Below are 18634 nucleotides of genomic sequence, written 5' to 3'. Positions count from 1 at the left end.
AAGCCTATTTTTCATTCAATATTCATTTTGCTTTCAAGAACACTTATTGTGCTCAATTGTATTCATTCTTGAGTGTTCTTTTCTTTATTCTAGAATTGTGCAAACAATCTACCTTGTGAGGATTTCCTTGTAAGTTTGCAAATTTGTATTATTCTCTTTGGGAGAGAGTGTTCTCAAGAATTTGGGGTATAATTCTTGAGAGTTTGTAAGGTTACTATTTGTCCTCAAAAGAAAGACAAATTAGTGAATTTATGGAAAATCCTTAGTGTGGATAGCTAAGGTAGTGGACGTAGACTTTGGTTGAGAAAGTCAAACCACTTTAAATCGCTGTGCAATTTCTTTCAATTTTCTGCAAAAGCTTCCACCAAAATTTTTATTGCCAATTCACCCCCCCTCTTGGCCGATTCCGTCAATCGATTAACTCAACAATTCTTTTCTGTAAATCAAACGCCTCCTAATTTCTCCTTAAAAATATTATATTTAATTTTTAAAAATAGGGTAAATTCTATCACAAGTCTCTTAATTATTGGTAAGGTTATAATGGATCATCATATTTAAAAAACTACAAACGGGTCACACTATTTATCAATTGTAGCAAAAAGGTCACTGAATTGTAAAAAGTTTTAATTTTGCCACTAAATTTTTCGAATTGTTTTTATTTTCACTATTATAAATGATTATAAGAAGTAATATTGAACAAGCAAGGCGATCTCTTCATTGAGCTACACATGCATATATACATCGGTGCACTGCTTACATTCCTCATAACTGCAGCTTAACGGACTCTAACAGTCTAGCTTAGTTGCTTAACAAACTAACTGACTCTAACACCTCAGCCACTAATATACACACACATGTCACTAATTATAACAGCCTAACATTCCCCTACTTGTTCCAACTTTCTTGTTTGATTTTATTAACTGGCACAACATAAATTCTGCTACGAAATTCTTCAAAGGCAATTCTGGTCAGTGGCTTGGTAAAACCATCAGCAATTTGAAATGCAACCAACACATAGTTACTTCAGTGGCAGTATCAGCAAACAACTGGTTCTTGTAGTTGATGTAGCCCTAAATCAGCAAGCAAGGCATTCACCCAAGTTACTTCAATGGCAGTATCAGCAACACATTTATACTCAGCTTCCATCGTTGATCTGGAGACTGATTTCTGGTTCTTGGAGCTCCATGCAAGAAGACATAGACCAACAAATACTCCATAGCCAGAAATAGATTTTCTATCATAAACATTGGCTCCTCAATCCGCATAAATAAATGCTGAAATAGTCAACCCTGCATCAATCGACTGAAACAGCAGTCCATAGTCCATAGTTCGAGCCAAATACCTCAATATTCTCTTAACTTCATGCATATGCGTTTCACGTGGAGCATGCATATATTGTGCCAACTTCCCATCACTGTAAGCCAAGTATGGTTGAGTGTGACACACATATAGTAATGACCCAACGATGTTCCTATATTCACTAGGGTTCTTCAACAATTCACCCTCGTCCCCCGGAAGGTTAGAGGACACTACCATTGGTGTTGTACACGCATCAGCTCCTTTCATTTTAGACCTTTCAAGTAGTTCCAGTACAAACTTCCTTTGGCTCAACATAACTGAGCCATGTGCTCTATGCACTTCAATCCCCAATAAAAAACTAAGGCAGCCACTGAGTAGTTGCACTACCTCTTGGATTGCATCCGATAACTGCCCAGTGATGACAATGTCATCAACATAGACCAATAGAAATAACTCCCCATCATCCCTTTTGTTGATGAACAACGATGGATCAACTCGTGAGGCTGCAAAGCCAATCTGAACCAAACTATCTTGAAGTTTGGTGTGCCAATTTCATGGGGCTTGCCTAAGCCCATAGAGAGCCTTTTTAAGTTTGCAAACAAGAGGGGTTTCATCCACATCATTTTGCTCGAATCCCGGTGATTCCTACATGAAGACATCTTCATCCAGATCTCCGTTAAGGAATGCGTTGTTGATGTTTACATGTCTCAATTCCCAACCGTTAGTCACAGCTAAGGTCAACACAACATTAAAGGAAGAAAATCTTATAACGGGACTGAAGGTGTCGGTAAAATCATGTCCAGGCACCTGTGAGAAACCTTTTGCAACCAACCGTGCCTTATGTCATTGTATAGAACCATCATGGTTGCGTTTGATTTTAAACAGCCACTTGCAGCCAAATGAAACACGTCCTGCTGGTAATTTCATCAGCACCCACGTGTTTTTCTTCTGAAGTGCATCGTACTCGGCTTGTACTGCTTCTCTCCCTCTAGCAGACTATAATGCTTCCTAAACCGTATAGGGTACTTCATTCTCAAAGTAGCTAGTGTAGGATTTATGTTTAAACACTCCACACTTGTTGCGTGTTAGTATGGGATGAAAATTTTGTAGTGATGAGTTACTCTGCAGCCGACTGCACGCTACTGTGTCTAACCCTCCATCTATTTCATCATGACTACCTACACCAGTCGTGCTAGAAGGCATACTTGAATATACATCATCGTTTCACAGTGGTGTCTGTGGTTGTTTCTGGTGTGACTTCTTCAGCCACATGTGACGTATCTCCATGTTGAGAGGGAAATCTAACTTAGTTTGACCCGTAATTTCATGATCACGGTCAACTGCCTCATCTGGAGTAGCACTGCATGGCCAGCTTCTCACATCAGCAACAATGGGAATGTCCCAAAACTGCATTCCTGAATAATGACGTTTTGAACAAGGCATTGTTTTATCTACAAAGGGAAAGACCATTTCGTTAAATATGACATGACGCGATATATATACCCTACCATCACTTGCAAGGCACTGTTATCCTTTGTGCTGAGGGCTGAAGCCAAGGTAAGTGTACGGTTGTGATTGAAAATCTAATTTGTGATTCTGAAATAGTCTCAGATTTGGGAAGCATTGACACCCGAATACTCTTAACGAATCATACTCTGGTTTCTTTTAAAACAACCTTTCAAGCGGTGTCACTCCACCAAGAACTACTGTAGGCAGTTGATTAATAAGCTGGACTGCACTGTATATGACCAATATCAAAGGGGTAGGGATGCTTGAGAAAAAAATGAGCCCAAGTTCTACTATATGTCGGTGTTTATGTTCCACTACACACCATTTTGTTCGGATGTGTGTGGGCAGGATAATCGATAAGTGATCCTTGATTTTGCTAAAATCATCAAGAGCAGACGATACTCACCACCCTAGTCTGACTGGATTGCCTTGATTGTCAGCCCAAACTGGCTTTCTATAAGTTTATGAAACAGCTGAAAGGCTATACAAGCTTGCGCTTTTCTTTTGAGGAGGTAAACCCATGTTAAACGTGTGCATGCATCAACAAACGAGACATAGTAGTGGAAACCATTAGACGTAACATGGGGAGGCCCCCACAAATCGGAGAACACAAGTTAAAACAGAGTAGTATACTGACTTTTCGAGGAAGAAAATGACAGTTTATGGCTTTTTCCCATAAAACAAGCCATACATGTTTTATTAATATTCAAATCAAGGTTTACATCAATTTCTTTAGCTATTTTATTCATGGCATAGCTAGCTAGAAGCCCTAATCGACGATGCCACAGTTCGGATTGTGATGTGGTTGCAGACACAAGATGAACAACAACATTATGGCTCTCTACTTGTTTACTGCTAACCGAAAAGATGTATAGCCCTTCATTCTCTTCACCTTGCAGGAGAATTTCCTTAGTAGCCTTATCACGAATATAACAGTTTTCAGCATGAAACTCAAGGAAGATAGCATTGTCCCTAACAAGCTTTGAGACCGAAAGCAAATTCTTGGTTATCCGAGGCACGTGTAATAATTCATTTAGCAGCAAGTTTCTTGAAGAAGAAGCAGCAGTATTACCAATGCTATGTATATCAAGAGAGAGTCCATTACCCACAGTAAGCTTACATGGACCTCTAAACTCAATCGAATTTGAGACATTTGTTGCATCAGGTGTAATGTGATGTGTGTGTTGCACTCGAGTCGACAACCTAGTGATCAACAGCGTTGGAGATGACATTAGCTTGTGCTTGACCAGTCCCTTGACAACACCCCTTACAGTACTCACAACTCACGTTAGGGGTTTTTGACATTAAATAATGTGTATTAGCATGCTGGCCTTTATGAGATCGCGAGTCAAAGGTTACGCACATATATTCCTCATCGAAATGATGCCAACACCAGTCCACTAGGTGACCGAGTTTCCCACATAGTTGACATTGAATCTTGGCCCTTCCCCGACCTCGACTCCCAGGTCTGTGCATCGAAGATGACCGAGTAACCTTGGATTCACGTCGATCACCTTTAACAACATTATAATCCTCCTGATGCTGAGCTAAATTGGCACTAATGGGAAGCAAGTTTAACTGCTCATCAAAGCCAGCTAATTACGCTTCAGCATCCAAAATGACTGTGTAAAAACTGTCCAACGAGAGTGTCTCCTTCATCCTATTAATGAAAGCCATAAATGGTTGGTACTCACTGGGCAACCTTTTCAGGATGCTGGCAACATGACCAACATGAAGGACAGCACTGCCACACGAGGCAAGTGCATCGCAGACCTCTTTAACTTTGGTAAGGTATATACGCATGATGTTGTTACCTTTCTTGAGTGACTGCAGTTTGCAATACAGGCTCACCATCGCCGTTGTAGACCTATTGGAAAATAGTTGTTGCACCGTAGCCCATACTGTAGCAGTCAATTCAGCACCTACAAACTGGGGAAGAATGTGAGAGCTGATGGTGGAAAGAAGCCACGACGCAAGCGCGCTATCTTGTGTCACGAAATCCTCAAAAGCCTCATTAACACTGACTTCACCATTGTCACCAGTAATCATCTCAGGTGGCAGCTTCAAAGCATCGGTTAACAGCCATTCTAGATGATGGCTACGGACAATTAGCAGGATTTACTGCTTCCATAGTAGGAAGTTCGTTTCATCGAGAACGACGTTGATCTTCTTATGCGAGAAGCCTTTGGACGACTCCATTTTCAGGCGAAAGCTAACAACAACGGAGGTTTAACAAGAAACCCCAAGATCTTCGACGAAAGATACCATATTGGAAATGATTATAAGTAGTAATATTGAACAAGCAAGGTGATCTCTTCATTGAGCTACACCATATATACACTGGTGCACTACTTACATTCCTCATAACTGCAGTTTAACAGATTCTAACAGTCTAGCTTAGCTGGTTAACAAACTAACTGACTCTAACACCTCAGCCACTAATATACACACACGTGTCACTAATTATAACAGCCTAACATTCACTATATCGTTAAAACATTAATGATGTAATGACATGGTCATTATCTTCTTATTTTTTACATAAAATTTTCAACTCATTCAATTGTTGTCACCAGTCAATTATCGTTCGTAACAAGATCAATTATCAGTCAAGTTGTAAATTTACACTTTCTCAAATTAATATTTTTAATTAGTCAATGATGATATTTTGGTTAATCAAGCATTAGTTTATGCATTGATGAAACAATTTAAATTTAATGAATTCAGACGTGTTTAAACGCATATCACCCATCACATTACAAATTTAAGGAGATGATTGAATTGCCTAAGGTTTGGACCCTAATATTTAATCTTATTCTAATGGATTGTTGGCATGTTACAATAATCTCTTCAAAAGCTTAAAATCTAAAGATAGTATACGTTTAAACGTATTCAAATCAATATCTTTTTAAATATGACGATAATTAAATCAATTGAATTAAAATTAAATTTTGTAACATGAACCAAGTGATCTCACTGATTAAATGAATGATTGTTATCCTTAAAGGTCTCATTTTCAAGCACCAGAGATTGCATAGGGTATTTGAGCGTTCATTATCAAATGTGAACCAAGTGATCTAACTTATTAAAGGAATGATTGTTATCTTTAAAGGTCCCAGATTCAAGCACCAGAGATTGCATAGGGTATTTGAACGTTCGGTTGAAAGCTTTTTAGACAAAAACTATCAATTATAATCGCCCTAAATTAATAAAAAAAAATCCACCTATTATAACATACTCTTTAATTATAGATCCTTAAATATTGATCTTTAATATTATCATATTATGTGGGTATTATAAACAATTTAAGTCATATCCCATAATCAAAAGATCCAGTCAAGTATTAAAAATAAGGGTAAACTACATATTTAGTCACTCATATATTTTCGCAGTTTTATTTTGGTAACCCAACTACTTTTTAAAAAAACTATACTTAATGTTATATTTTGGTTTCGTTTTGGTCGTCAAACTATTTAAAAAAAAAATCATACTTAGTGTTACATTTTGATTTCGTTTTGGTCACCTATCGTTAAAAAATTAATGATGATGCAGATGTATTACTATAGCGTAACAGCACATCATCATTGGAAAAGTTCTAAAAAGAACCATATCAACAGTTTTATTTATTTTTAACGGCGAATAACGAAAATAAAATAAAAACATAACGTTAAATATAATTTTATACCTTTGGGAAAAGTAGTCGAGTAATTATAACAGAATCGTTAGAATAAGTAGATGACTAGATATGTAAATTACCCTAAAATAAAGAGGGGGAACGGCTGAAATGATTGACGAAAACATATACATATTTGCACTAATTAAGCAATGGCCGGAAAGTGGGGAAATTTGCGTTCCACATAGAATTCTCAAAGTTAATTATATGCTTTCATGGAGATGAAAGAAAGCTCATTATTAGAGTGCTCATTTTTGTCAACACGTTCTTCTTCCATTTTCAACTTTAAATCTCTTTCAGAGTGTACTAAGCTTAAAATGCCAGCAAATAAACCACTCAAATTTTCCTTTTTTGTTTGCTTTATTTTTATTCTGTATTCATAAATGAAAAATATTAAAAAATAAATATATTTGATTTTATATAATAATAATAATAATAATAATAGCAATTAAATTTAATTTAATTGATCCGTTTTTTATATTCTAATTTATATACTTCTTATAATTCTCTATAATGATATATATAACTTCTATAACAAAATTTTGGGGAAGAAAATCGGACGAATATTTTCTTAAATTAATTTCTTTTTATGGTCAAATTCATAAGTTAAATTCAATGATGTGATAATTCCAGAATTACATCAATACTCGAAATACAATCATTGTTGTTTACTTTGGCCTTTGACCATAATATGTTATGAGGGTATACTATGCCTATAAACGAACCGAACAAACACGAACGAGAGAATATTCATGTTCATTCGTTTACTTTAACCAAATAAACGAACGGAATTTATTGTTCGTGTTCGTTCGGTTTGTAATTTAACTTGTGCGTGTTCCTTCATGTTCGCTTGTTAAAATGACAAACGAACATAAATGAACGAACAAAAACGAACGAATGTAAACGAGAAAAACATAAAATTAATTGGGTTATATTTGAGAAGTGTTTTTTTTTTCCAAATAATTTTAGGATTTATATTTTCTTTAATTGATTTGAGTATTTTTATTTGGGTTTAAAATTAATTGGGTTTTAAAATGTTAACGGATTTAATGTTAAAATTTATTAGGTCTTAATATTTCACATGAGTCTAGTTATTGTGTTAAATATAAACAAACAAACATAAACGAACGTATTATCGAACGTTCACAAACATAAATGAACGAACAAGCCTTTTGACGTGTTAGTTCATTTAAATAAACAAACATAAAATTATGTTCATGTTCGTCCGTTTAATAAATATGAACGTAAACGAACTTATTGTTGAACGATTCGCTGAACGTTCGGTTCATTTATAGGCCTATGTTATACAATTCTTATAATTTGTATTTCTTTTTCTTTTCGCATATGGTAATTATAAAGCATAGATTTAGATTTTTTTTTTAGTTAATTGATTACGAATGCAAAGACATTTTGCAGTATGCGAATGCAACTGCTTAAATCCGAAACATCTAAAGAGAATAATTATTTCCTTTCACATCGATGTTGCTTAATAAATTCAACTTGTATTTCTATTTGACAAATAAATTCAATCTAAAATTGATATATTACTATTTTATAAATAAATTCGAAAAATAAATCATAGATTACCTTTAAGATGAGCAAAAATCCAATTATAATTTGTTATTATTTCATATTTTAACATTTTTAAATTATTATTAAAAAAATAGGTTCGAGAATTTTAAGATGCAAATTTTTTGTAAACTTTATTTTATTTAAAACAACTAGGTCAATTAATTAGATCAACTTGGCATCTTGATGTGATAAAACTAGATTCCGTCTTACTAAATTTTATATGCCAACAATGAGTATCGATGTTGCCTGCACTAATGAATCAAGATCCATTACAAAATAACTAAATCCATTGCCAACGAATGGAAGAAACACACACTTTCAAGATTTTGGGCAAACTACACCAATCATCACTGAACTTTATTTTCTCTCTTGTTTCACTCACTGTACTTTAAACCCGTTCAATTTCCTCATTGAATTTAATATAATTAGCATTTTTTGTCGCTCGGTCGTTAAATATTTAACATCGTCAAAATGATGTCTTTCTAGAAAAACAAAATTTTCACCAAAACGATGTCTTTCTAGAAAAACAAAATTTTCACCAAAACGATGTCGTTTTACACCTACGTAACAGCTCGTTTATAATGTCGTTTAGTGAGGAAACGGCTGAGTGACCAAAAATGCTAATTGTATTAAATTCAATGAGGAAATTGAATGAGTTTAAAGTACAGTGAGTGAAATAGGAGAGAGAGTAAAGCTTAGTGATGATTCGCGTAATTTACCCCTTTTTTAGGTTGGTACCTAAGGTTTTTAAATCCGTTGGAAAATGTTAACTTCTAAATTCGTTTGAAAATGCTACGTGACGCTTAAATTTAAAAACAAAAATTAGAAAATAATTTTAAAAAATAACAAAATTTTAAATATATATATTTCTAAAAAATTTATAAAGAATTTTTCTGAAATTCTCAAAAAAAATTATATAGAAATAGATACAAAAGGATCAACTACAATCTGTCCTAAATAATATACTATGACTGGTATTATTATTTTCAAATCCAGACAATATGAGAAATAAATATTAGATTGCAGCTGCTGTTCTGACTTTGATTAAATTTTATTTTTAGGATAAATTTTAAATTTCATCACTCAACTTTATTCTTATTTCTATTTAAGTCATTAAAATTTTAAATATTTTTAATTTACTCACTGAATTTTCGATTTACTCGTATTTTGATCACTTCATTGTTAACGACAAAAACTTTCTTCATTTTTTTTGAAAACACCACAGTTTTGAATCCTCTTTTATTTCTCATTGATGAAACATATTCTTTTCCAAATCTCAACGACAGGGAAGTGGAGGAGAAAGCGAACTGTATGTATTCATTTCATGATGAATGGATGGAAAATTTTATATATATCATAATGGTTTAGAGTTGCATGAGTTTTGGGATTATTGTTGTGTTCAATGAATTTTAAAGTCATTTAGACTGATAGGAGACAACGAGACAAATATTTTGATATATTGAGTGGTCGAAGAAGATAACAAAGAATGTTAATTACAACACCAACGTGACACAAGGGTGAAAGTATAAAACTTTCATCTTTGTGACAGAAGATAAAATTTAAAAACGAAAGAAAAGAAAAATGATGTAAATGATACATGAGTTCATGTTAATAAAAATCATTCCACATCGGTGCATGTAGCTATCATGTCAGTTTCTACTTATGACTTAACACTCAAGTGACCAAAATAAGATCAAATAATAAAAAAATTAAGTGAATAGATTGAAAACTTTCAACTTTAGTGATTAAAAATAGAAGCGAGAATAAAGTTAAGCGGTGAAATTTGTAATCGGCCCTTAATTTTATTAGATGGGTATAAATTAATACACTATTATCATTAGTATTAGTATTATTAAAACCTTAACACAAAATATGTTGGGCGAAGAATGTTCCCACATGAAAGCGAAGCATTAGCACATTGAAAATTCTCTCTTTCCTCCATACTGGCAAAGCATAATACTATATTTTAGCAGCTCGTGGGCTTAATTTACTTTATAAAGCATTTAATTTGATTACAATTGAGATTCGATTTGCTATTAGCTTAATCACATTCTTAACTAACCAAAAAGGTTCATCTTGACATATTCTCGTACATTAATTCTATTTTCTTAAAACTGAGCACGAGGAACTAGTATAAATAGAGAGAGAGATTTGGTATCTCAACCACAACCACCTCAAACTTATACAGTAATTTGAAAACGGCCATTGATTGAGCACTTGAACAGCTCAAATCTCTCTTTTTTATATATATACAAACACCTGATATATTATACTTCTCTTGGCGCCACGGGCACCGGGAAGAGTCGTCTCTCTATCGACTTGTCCACCCGTTTCCCTCGCTCTGAAATCATAAACTCCGACAAAATGCAACGCTACAACGGCCTGGACATAACCACCAACAAAATCCCTCTCCACGAAAGGAACGGCGTCCCCCACCATCTCCTCGGCGACGTCGAATCCATCGAGGCCGACGTGTCTCCGTCGCAGTTCCGTTCAACGGCCGGTTCAACCATTTCCAACATCGCTTCGACTGGAAACTTGCCGCTCCTCGTCGGCGGGTCCAACTCTTTCATCCATGCTCTCCTAGTGGAAGCCTTCGACCCTCGAGTGAACGACGTATTCGCCGCGCCGGACTCAGTGAGTCATTTGTTGAGGTACGACTGTTGTTTCCTTTGGGTCGACATGGCGTGGTCGGTACTCTCCGACTACTTATGTGAACGAGTCGACGACATGCTCGACTCGGGCATGCTGGAAGAGCTGGCTCAGTTCTACGACCCAACGAAAGAGGGTGTCCGGGTCGGGTTAAGAAAAGCAATCGGAGTACCCGAATTCGACAAGTATTTTAAAAAGTACCCACCGTGGGAGAGCAAAGAAAACGGCACCGTACCACCACCGAAGGAGGGGTGTAATAATCAGGCGCGGAGTGCCGCATACGAGGAAGCAGTGAGGGAGATCAAAGACAACACGTGTCGATTAGCGAAGCGGCAGATATGGAAGATCGAGCGGCTCAGACAATCCGGGTGGGAGCTAAACGGACTGGACGGAACGGCGACGTTTGAAGCGATATTGAAGAAGAAAGAGTGGAGGAGTATTTGGGAAAAGGAAGTATTGGAACCAAGCGTGAAGGCCGTGAACCGGTTTTTGGAGTAGGAGGTTGTTCCAGCCTTATTCCAGCTAATTTATTCTTTCTTCGTTCATAACACAAAACACCTCTCTCTCTCTCTCTCTCTCTCTCTCTCTCTCTCTCTCTCTCTCTCTCTCTCTCTCGCTTTGATATACACATAAAATGTAATTAATGTTTTTGGTAGATGGGGCGACCAAATTTTGTAGGAAGGACAAGATTTTGTTGTGTTTTCTGTTTCCGTACTAGAATTACAGAATTATGTTCTTTTAAGGTTTTAAATGGAATGACAGATGGGGATTCAAAACTCCAATTTGGTTCTTGGAACTATATTACAGGTCATTTAGGTCCTTCATACCTTCTAGTTTAGGTCGCTTTACGCCTTTACCCTACGTTCTAAACCCTAATGTGGCCAACACGTGAAGAACAGGGATAGTTGGGATAAAAGAAAAACAAAAGATAGACCTAGGTTGCCCTGGATTCTTGGAACAGCAGGGCAATGGTCCTAATGCTCTGTTATCTATTTTAAGAATCAGAATTCCTTACTCCCACTTGTTTCTCTCGTCATCATGAGCTAAGCTTTAACTAACTGCACCCATAAACTTTTGGAATGTCAATTCCGATTATTAAATAGATTTTAAGGTAGTATTGAAAAGAAACATCCGCTCGATTTTAGATATTCTAAGGAGAATAATGTTCTGTTTTACTACTGAGATTATTTATCGATCTTCGTTTTCGTTTTCATGCGCCAAGAAATGACAAAAATAAATAAATTATGCATCAGCTTGGATTAGGATAATCGTTGCTATCATCGATACATAATTGCCTTCATTGTTTTTCATCCCCTCCATTGCCTGACCACCATATGTTCCATCAAGCTATTATCCGTAAGCATGGTCCTCACGTAGAAAGCTACACTGAAAGAAGGAAATACACTCGGCTGCTATCCGTAATTTTGGTTCAACCATTTGCAGTCATTACCCGAAAACTCAAAAACTTCCTGCATATCGATCCGATCCTAATCACTGGCCGAAGTTAGAATCTGGGGGATGAAGATGGAGATGAAGTCGGAACGCGGTGTGGCGGGTAGTTGAGATCACCCACCGGCCACCGCATTAAGCTCTGTGAGAAGTGCTCACTATTTTCAGGTTAAAGGAAGCTGTCATTTATCTTTTGGCCTCATATTCCGAAACTCTGTTTGATGAAATGGATTAACCTTATGTTCAGTGGCGGATTAACGTTGGTAATATGCCTACCTGAAATTTTTTGGAATTCAATTTTTTTCTCTAAAACCCAAAATTTTATTCGTTAATATATGTACCCATCCTAAAACTATGTCTATCTTGAAATTTTATCGAATCAAAAAGTTTATATTTTAAATATATGTGAGTCCATCCTCAAAAAAAAAATTCTAGATTAACCACGATTAAGTTGGAGTTCACAGTGTTAAATAGTTGCTATTTTGTTTTGGGGACAATATTAATTTTATTGGGAAAAAGAAAAGTACATATTATTATATACATTGCATATTTGCAAGAACCCTACCCCCTTATAGGCATGGCTTGAAACTAATAAAACACAACTTGGGTTCCATAAATGGTAGCCAGTGCCCGAATAAGTATAAAGACAAAACAAATGGTAATAATTAAATAAAGGTAAATATGCATTTGATAATCAAAATTGACTAAGATTCAATTTGGTTTTATCCAATCAGGTACATAAATTGAACTTTAAGGTTCAACTCGATATGTAAAAATTTCCTTCGTTCCAGTTAGGCACTTGAACTTGATTTTTTGGTCTAACCTGATATCTTTGGTAAAGGGCTTATTTGGACTAATTTAAACCATGAAGTTAAATTAATGTACTGATTTGAACAAAAAACAAACTTTGGGTACTTAATTGGACTACAAATTTAGATATCAAATTGAATTTGGTTTATTGGATCAATTTGATACATAAGTTTTTTCTGTTAAAATTAATTAATCTTGCATGCGGAATCAATTAACACATAAGGATCTTAATAGAGTAGTCAACCAAATCAAGCTCATGACATAATTATTAAGAAGTACAGTAAAAAATGAAAACTTACTTGATGATTCCATTATAATAAATTGAATATCCCAAAAGTAAGAAATAATAAATGTTATTCAATCCCAATACTGTGTGATCATCAATTCGCCTTGTGATGATATCAAGACTTGTTTGATTCTTGATGAAAGAATCAGAACCTCAAAAAAAAGATTGTTCTTGTTTTCTTTTAAGAGAGAAAAAAAATAGCATTGAGAAAAAAAATTGTCTACTACGTGAGATTTTAAAAAATTGATTATACTATATTTTTTAAATCACAAAATATCCGAAATGCCAAAATAACTGAAAGACCCCTCTACTTTTCAGTTACATATAACACCACTCAAACTTATATTTTCACGGTATAGGACGGAGGGATTTACACCCGATCATTGCCTCCTCAACACTACACCAATCATCACTGTGTGTACAATAACAACAATTATCAATTACTTAAATTATATAAATCAATATTAAAATTCAAAATTTCTAACATTCTCTCACTTGATTCATATATGACAAGTATATAACATATTAACATAATTTGAGCTCACTTAAATAATGTAATGTAATATACAAGTCACAACTTTGTAAGAATTAAACCGATCGAATCATGGTGGTCACGGGCCTAGCAAACATCCCGATTCCTTACATGTATTATAGGTCAATCCAATTCAAGTAGACACAATTTAATAAGATAAACACTCAAAAATATCTTATCTGATAATATCTTAAAATAAGATCCAACATCTATAATAATAACAAAATATGCATAATTGAAATATGTTTCATAGATAAGCAAAATCCAAACAAACATCGATATCTAAAGTATCAAACAAACATACATGTGCAAGACATATATTCATACATGTGTGACTAATCATCCACTATACAAGGTGTAAACACTAATTTTTCATTTTACTTAAATTACTTAAATTATTATTTTTAAAATTACTATTATTATTATTATTATTTAAATATTAATATTAATATTATTATATTTATTTATTATTATTATTAAATAAATACAAATATTGATACAAAACCCACAACCCATTTACAAAACCAGAACCGACCCAATCTAGTCCAGGCCCAACAGAACCAGCCCAATCAATTCCAAGCCCAACATCGGTGGCCCAACTAAACCCTAAAACCATATTAGGGTTTTCATCTTATCCCAGCCGCCAGACAATTTCAGCCGTTGGATCTGGCAAGATCCAACGGTCCATAAGCCTCCAGATGAAACCCTAGGGTTATGATACCCTAGGGACCACGCGACGCAGCCTCCACATCCAGCCGACGTTTCTACTGCCAAGTGACCCAACCAGATACTGCCGACGCCCTCGCTGCCACGACGCCACCTCAATGAAGCCTCCAGAAGTGTTGTGTCACCATTCACGTTGCCATCCCTACGGTGAGTCACCAGCATAGCTATGGTGACTCACCGAGGGCCATTCATTTAAACCGGTCCAAAAGCAGTATCGTGGTGGCTATAAAGCCACCGAACCTGTAAACAGAAAAAAGAGGGCAAGAACCCGAGAGCAAGACAGAAAAAAAAACAGAGAAGGATGAAAACAACCAACAACCATAAAACAACAAGTAACCATTAGAAAAACAAAGAGAAGAAAGGGAGGAATCTTACCACGATCATCGAAGCTCTCCAAACCGTCGTCGAACTGTTAAAATACCGAAGGTATTTTCCTTAGATCTAGGAAATACTAGAGGGTTTTAGGATAAAAGGAGGTTGGATTTGGCTTTAGGGTTGTTAGATATTTAAGATAAGGTAATTTTGTGCATTCCGACCACCGTAGGCGGTGGCCGGTAGTGGTGCCAGTGCTGGAGCAAGGTGGTCGGCTGGTTTCCCTCATCGGAAAATACAAAGAGAATTTATATCTCTCTTTTTAGAGAGAGAAAGGATAAATAAGAAATGAAAGAGTCTTTCTCAACCAGTTAATGGGTATTTAAACTCTTCTCGAATGACGTCGTTTTGGGGACGGGATATTCCTATAATTACTCTCAAGGGTAAAACCCTTTCCGCAACCTCTCTATGTTTGTATCCTTGCAAATTAGTCACTGAAATCAATTTTTATAAGTTTTAATTCAGTCTTCGAATTTCTATTTATTATAATTTAGTCTCTGACCTAATTATATATACTTTAGAGTAAATACCATATTTAGTCCCTCATATTTATATATTTAATATTTCAATCCCGAATAACTAATATAGGTTAAATCATACTGTTAGCGCTCAAAATTTATAATATTTCGAATTAGAGTATTTAGGTTTTATCGCTTATAATTTAATCATTAATTATTTTTACCATTAGTGTTTTTATTATTTTATTATTTATACCTATAGTTTTAATTTTCTATATTTTAGTCACATATTATTATTATGGTTAAATTATACTTTTAATACCCATATTTTATGTATTTCAAATTAGGGCTTTGAGTTTTATATTTTAGTCACTTATATTTTAAGTCTTTTCATTTTTGACCCTAATTTTTTAATATTTTGCAATTTAATATTATTGCTTTTAATTTCTTTTATTTTAATCATTATTTATTTGTAATATTATTTTATTATTGCTTTTATATTTTAATTATTTCTTTAATTATTATTTTTAGTTTAGTCTTATAAATATATATATATATATATGTATATATTTGTTTAAATAATAATATTTATGTATTTTTAATATCAAAGAAAATGGCAGCCTTAAAGCAACTAAATGTCATATTCTGGTATATTAAAAATAAATAAATATCCTACTTATAAAAACCAAAAAATATATATTGTTTTATTTAAATTATTTTCTTAGTAAAAAATGTTTTATTAATATTTATTTATTTTTTAATATTAAGAAATGGGTTGTCTTAAAGTACCTAGAAGTTCTTTTCTGATATTTCTAAGTAAATAAATATCTTATTTATAAATATATATATATATATATATATATATATATATATTTTCTTAAAATTATATTAATAAATTTTAAATAACAGGATTATGAATTAAATATATTTTTGAATTTTTAAATTTCCAATAATAGAGACAATTTATAATTAATAAGTACCAATTTTGGGCGTTGTGGGGGTGCTAATCCTTTCCCAAACGTAATCGACCACAAATCCTTTTTTATTATTAAAAAGAATGAATTTTTGGTTAAAACGCAGACCAGTTTATCTTTTAATTGATGTTTTCTTAAAAACTCTTTTAAAAGATAATTTTTAGGTATTCGACCTACTTGACCCAAAAGGCCGATGGTGACTCCCAAAACATTTTAAAAACCATTTATTCACATCACTTTTCCCGCCAAGTAAAAATTTTGTGCCCGGGCGAAAGCGAAAACCGGTTACGACACAAGGACTTTGCGACTACTCTTATTTCGCTAACATGACCAATAAGTGTCTTATGAGCTAGTCCTTTAGTCAACGAATCCACAATTATATCATTGGTGCCAATGTGCACTGTTTGAACTATTTGATTTTGCACATCTTATTTGACAGATAGATACTTTAAATCCATATGTTTGACGCCCTTGTAGTATCTATTGTTCTTAGAGAAGAATACAACAATTGCATTATCACAATAAATCTTCATCGGTTTAGCAATGATACCAACGATGCCTAAACCATCAACAAAATTACGCAGCCATAACGATTGAACTGTAGCTTCAAAGCATGCTAAAGATCCAGCCTCCATAGTGGAAATAACAATGACAGACTGCTTACCACTCTTCCATGAGACATCTCTATCAGCTAGAAGGAATACATAGTCGAATATAGACTTCCGGGTATCCGAACATCCGGTATAGTATGAGTCCGAGTAACCAAAAATCTCTAGGTTACTAGTTCTTCTATATGTGAGCATGTGATCCTTAGTGCCTTAAAACTTTTTTGCAGCTCTCTAATGAACTAGTCCAAGATTTGATTGATAATGACCCAACATACAGACTGTAAAGCTTATAACCGGCTTAGTACAGGTCTGAGCATACTTCAAACTCCTTACTAAAGAAGTATAAGGGATATTATCCATTTCTTTGCACTCCATGTCATTCTTGGGACAGACTAAAATTATCTAAATTCTGGATGGAAACTGGACTAGGTGTACACGATTCCATCTTAAATCTTTCTAGAACTTTGTTGATGTAAGTCTTTTGAGACAATCTCAAAATTCCTTGTAATTTATCTTGAAATATTTCTATTTCTATCACATAGGAAGCCCCACCCATATCCTTCATCTCAAAGTTTCTAGAAATGTAGCCCTTAACATCATGCAATAACCCACGATCACTAGCGGTAAAAAGAATATCATATACATACAACACAAGGATTATAAACTTGTTTCCCATAATCTTCATATAGATACATCGATTAACAGTCATTTTTACAAAGCCATATGACAATAAAATATCATTAAACTTCAAGTATCATTGTTGGGAAGCTTGTTTTAATCCATAGATTGATTTCTTCAACCTACATACCATATTTCTTTTACTTGTGATCTCAAAACCTTGAGGTTAATCTATATATACCTCTTCTTCCAAATCTCCATTGAGAAATATTGTTTTAACATCCATTTGGTGAAGCTCAAGATCAAAATGAGCCACCAAAGTCATTACAATCCTTAAAGAGTCCTTTCTAGAAACTGGTGAGAAAGTCTCTTTATAATCAATGGCATCCTTCTAAGTGTAACCTTTGGCAACAAGTCTGGCTTTGTACCTCTCGATATTTCCCTTAGAGTCTCGTTTGGTCTTAAAGACCCACTTATAACTGACTCTTTTATAATCCTTTGGCAATTCCGTCATTTCTCAAACATTATTATCATCTATAGATTTCAACTTTTCCTTCATGGTCATCAACCACTTGTTAGATTTTTCACCGTTCATGGCTTGGTTAAAAAAGAATGTATCATTATCAATGCTCAAGTCACTTTCATGCTCAAGTGCATAAATTTTATACTCATTTGAAATAGTCGATTTTCTCTCTCTAGTAGACCTCTTTAATTCTATTTCTTCTTGAGGTTACAGTTGCTCATTAAGTTGAGCTTTTTCCTCATCTTCTTAAACAATGACATCCATAATTGGATTTTAAGCATCCATTTGTTGTTGTTCCATATCCATGCCTTGTGGACGTGCTACAATAATAGGAACATCAACCTGAGATTGATCACTTGATGGGTTTTGGCCCATCAATGACTCTATTATCTCTACATTATGTGCTCCCCCCATACTCCCACGAACTTTGTCATTTTCAAAGAAGTGAGCATTCCCAGACTTTACAATTCTCGTACTATGGTTAGGAAAATAAAATCTATACCCTTTTGACCTCTTCGGTTATCCAATGAAATAACCACTAATGGTCCTGAAATCAAACTTCTTTTCATATTG

General features: G+C 34.4%; 1 protein-coding gene across 1 annotated transcript; it reads left to right on the top strand.

Moving 5' to 3' along the window:
• The first annotated feature begins 4980 nt into the window (after positions 1-4980).
• On the top strand, positions 4981-11238 carry LOC120137260 (adenylate isopentenyltransferase-like). The gene is made up of 2 exons (XM_039153061.1): positions 4981-5096; positions 10279-11238. Exons 1-2 carry the CDS (start codon positions 4981-4983, stop codon positions 11201-11203), a joined length of 1041 nt encoding a protein of 346 aa, XP_039008992.1. The 3' UTR covers positions 11204-11238.
• The last annotated feature ends 7396 nt before the right edge of the window (positions 11239-18634 follow it).

This window comes from Hibiscus syriacus, unplaced genomic scaffold (genome assembly GCF_006381635.1).
Source record: "Hibiscus syriacus cultivar Baekdansim isolate YM2019G1 unplaced genomic scaffold, ASM638163v2 tig00110655_pilon, whole genome shotgun sequence".
Classification (NCBI taxonomy): Eukaryota; Viridiplantae; Streptophyta; class Magnoliopsida; order Malvales; family Malvaceae; genus Hibiscus; species Hibiscus syriacus.
The sequence above is the reverse complement of the archived record's forward strand: the minus strand, read 5'-3'. Positions and strand labels throughout refer to the sequence as shown.

What these genes read in the sequence shown, in the direction of transcription:
- LOC120137260 (XM_039153061.1), top strand. Translation starts at nt 4,981, where the DNA reads ATGCGAGAAGCCTTTGGACGACTCCATTTTCAGGCGAAAGCTAACAAC. An exon ending in ATTGGAAATGATTATAAGTA is followed by an intron (nt 5,097 to 10,278) that starts GTAATATTGAAC and finishes GCACTTGAACAG; the next exon opens with CTCAAATCTCTCTTTTTTAT.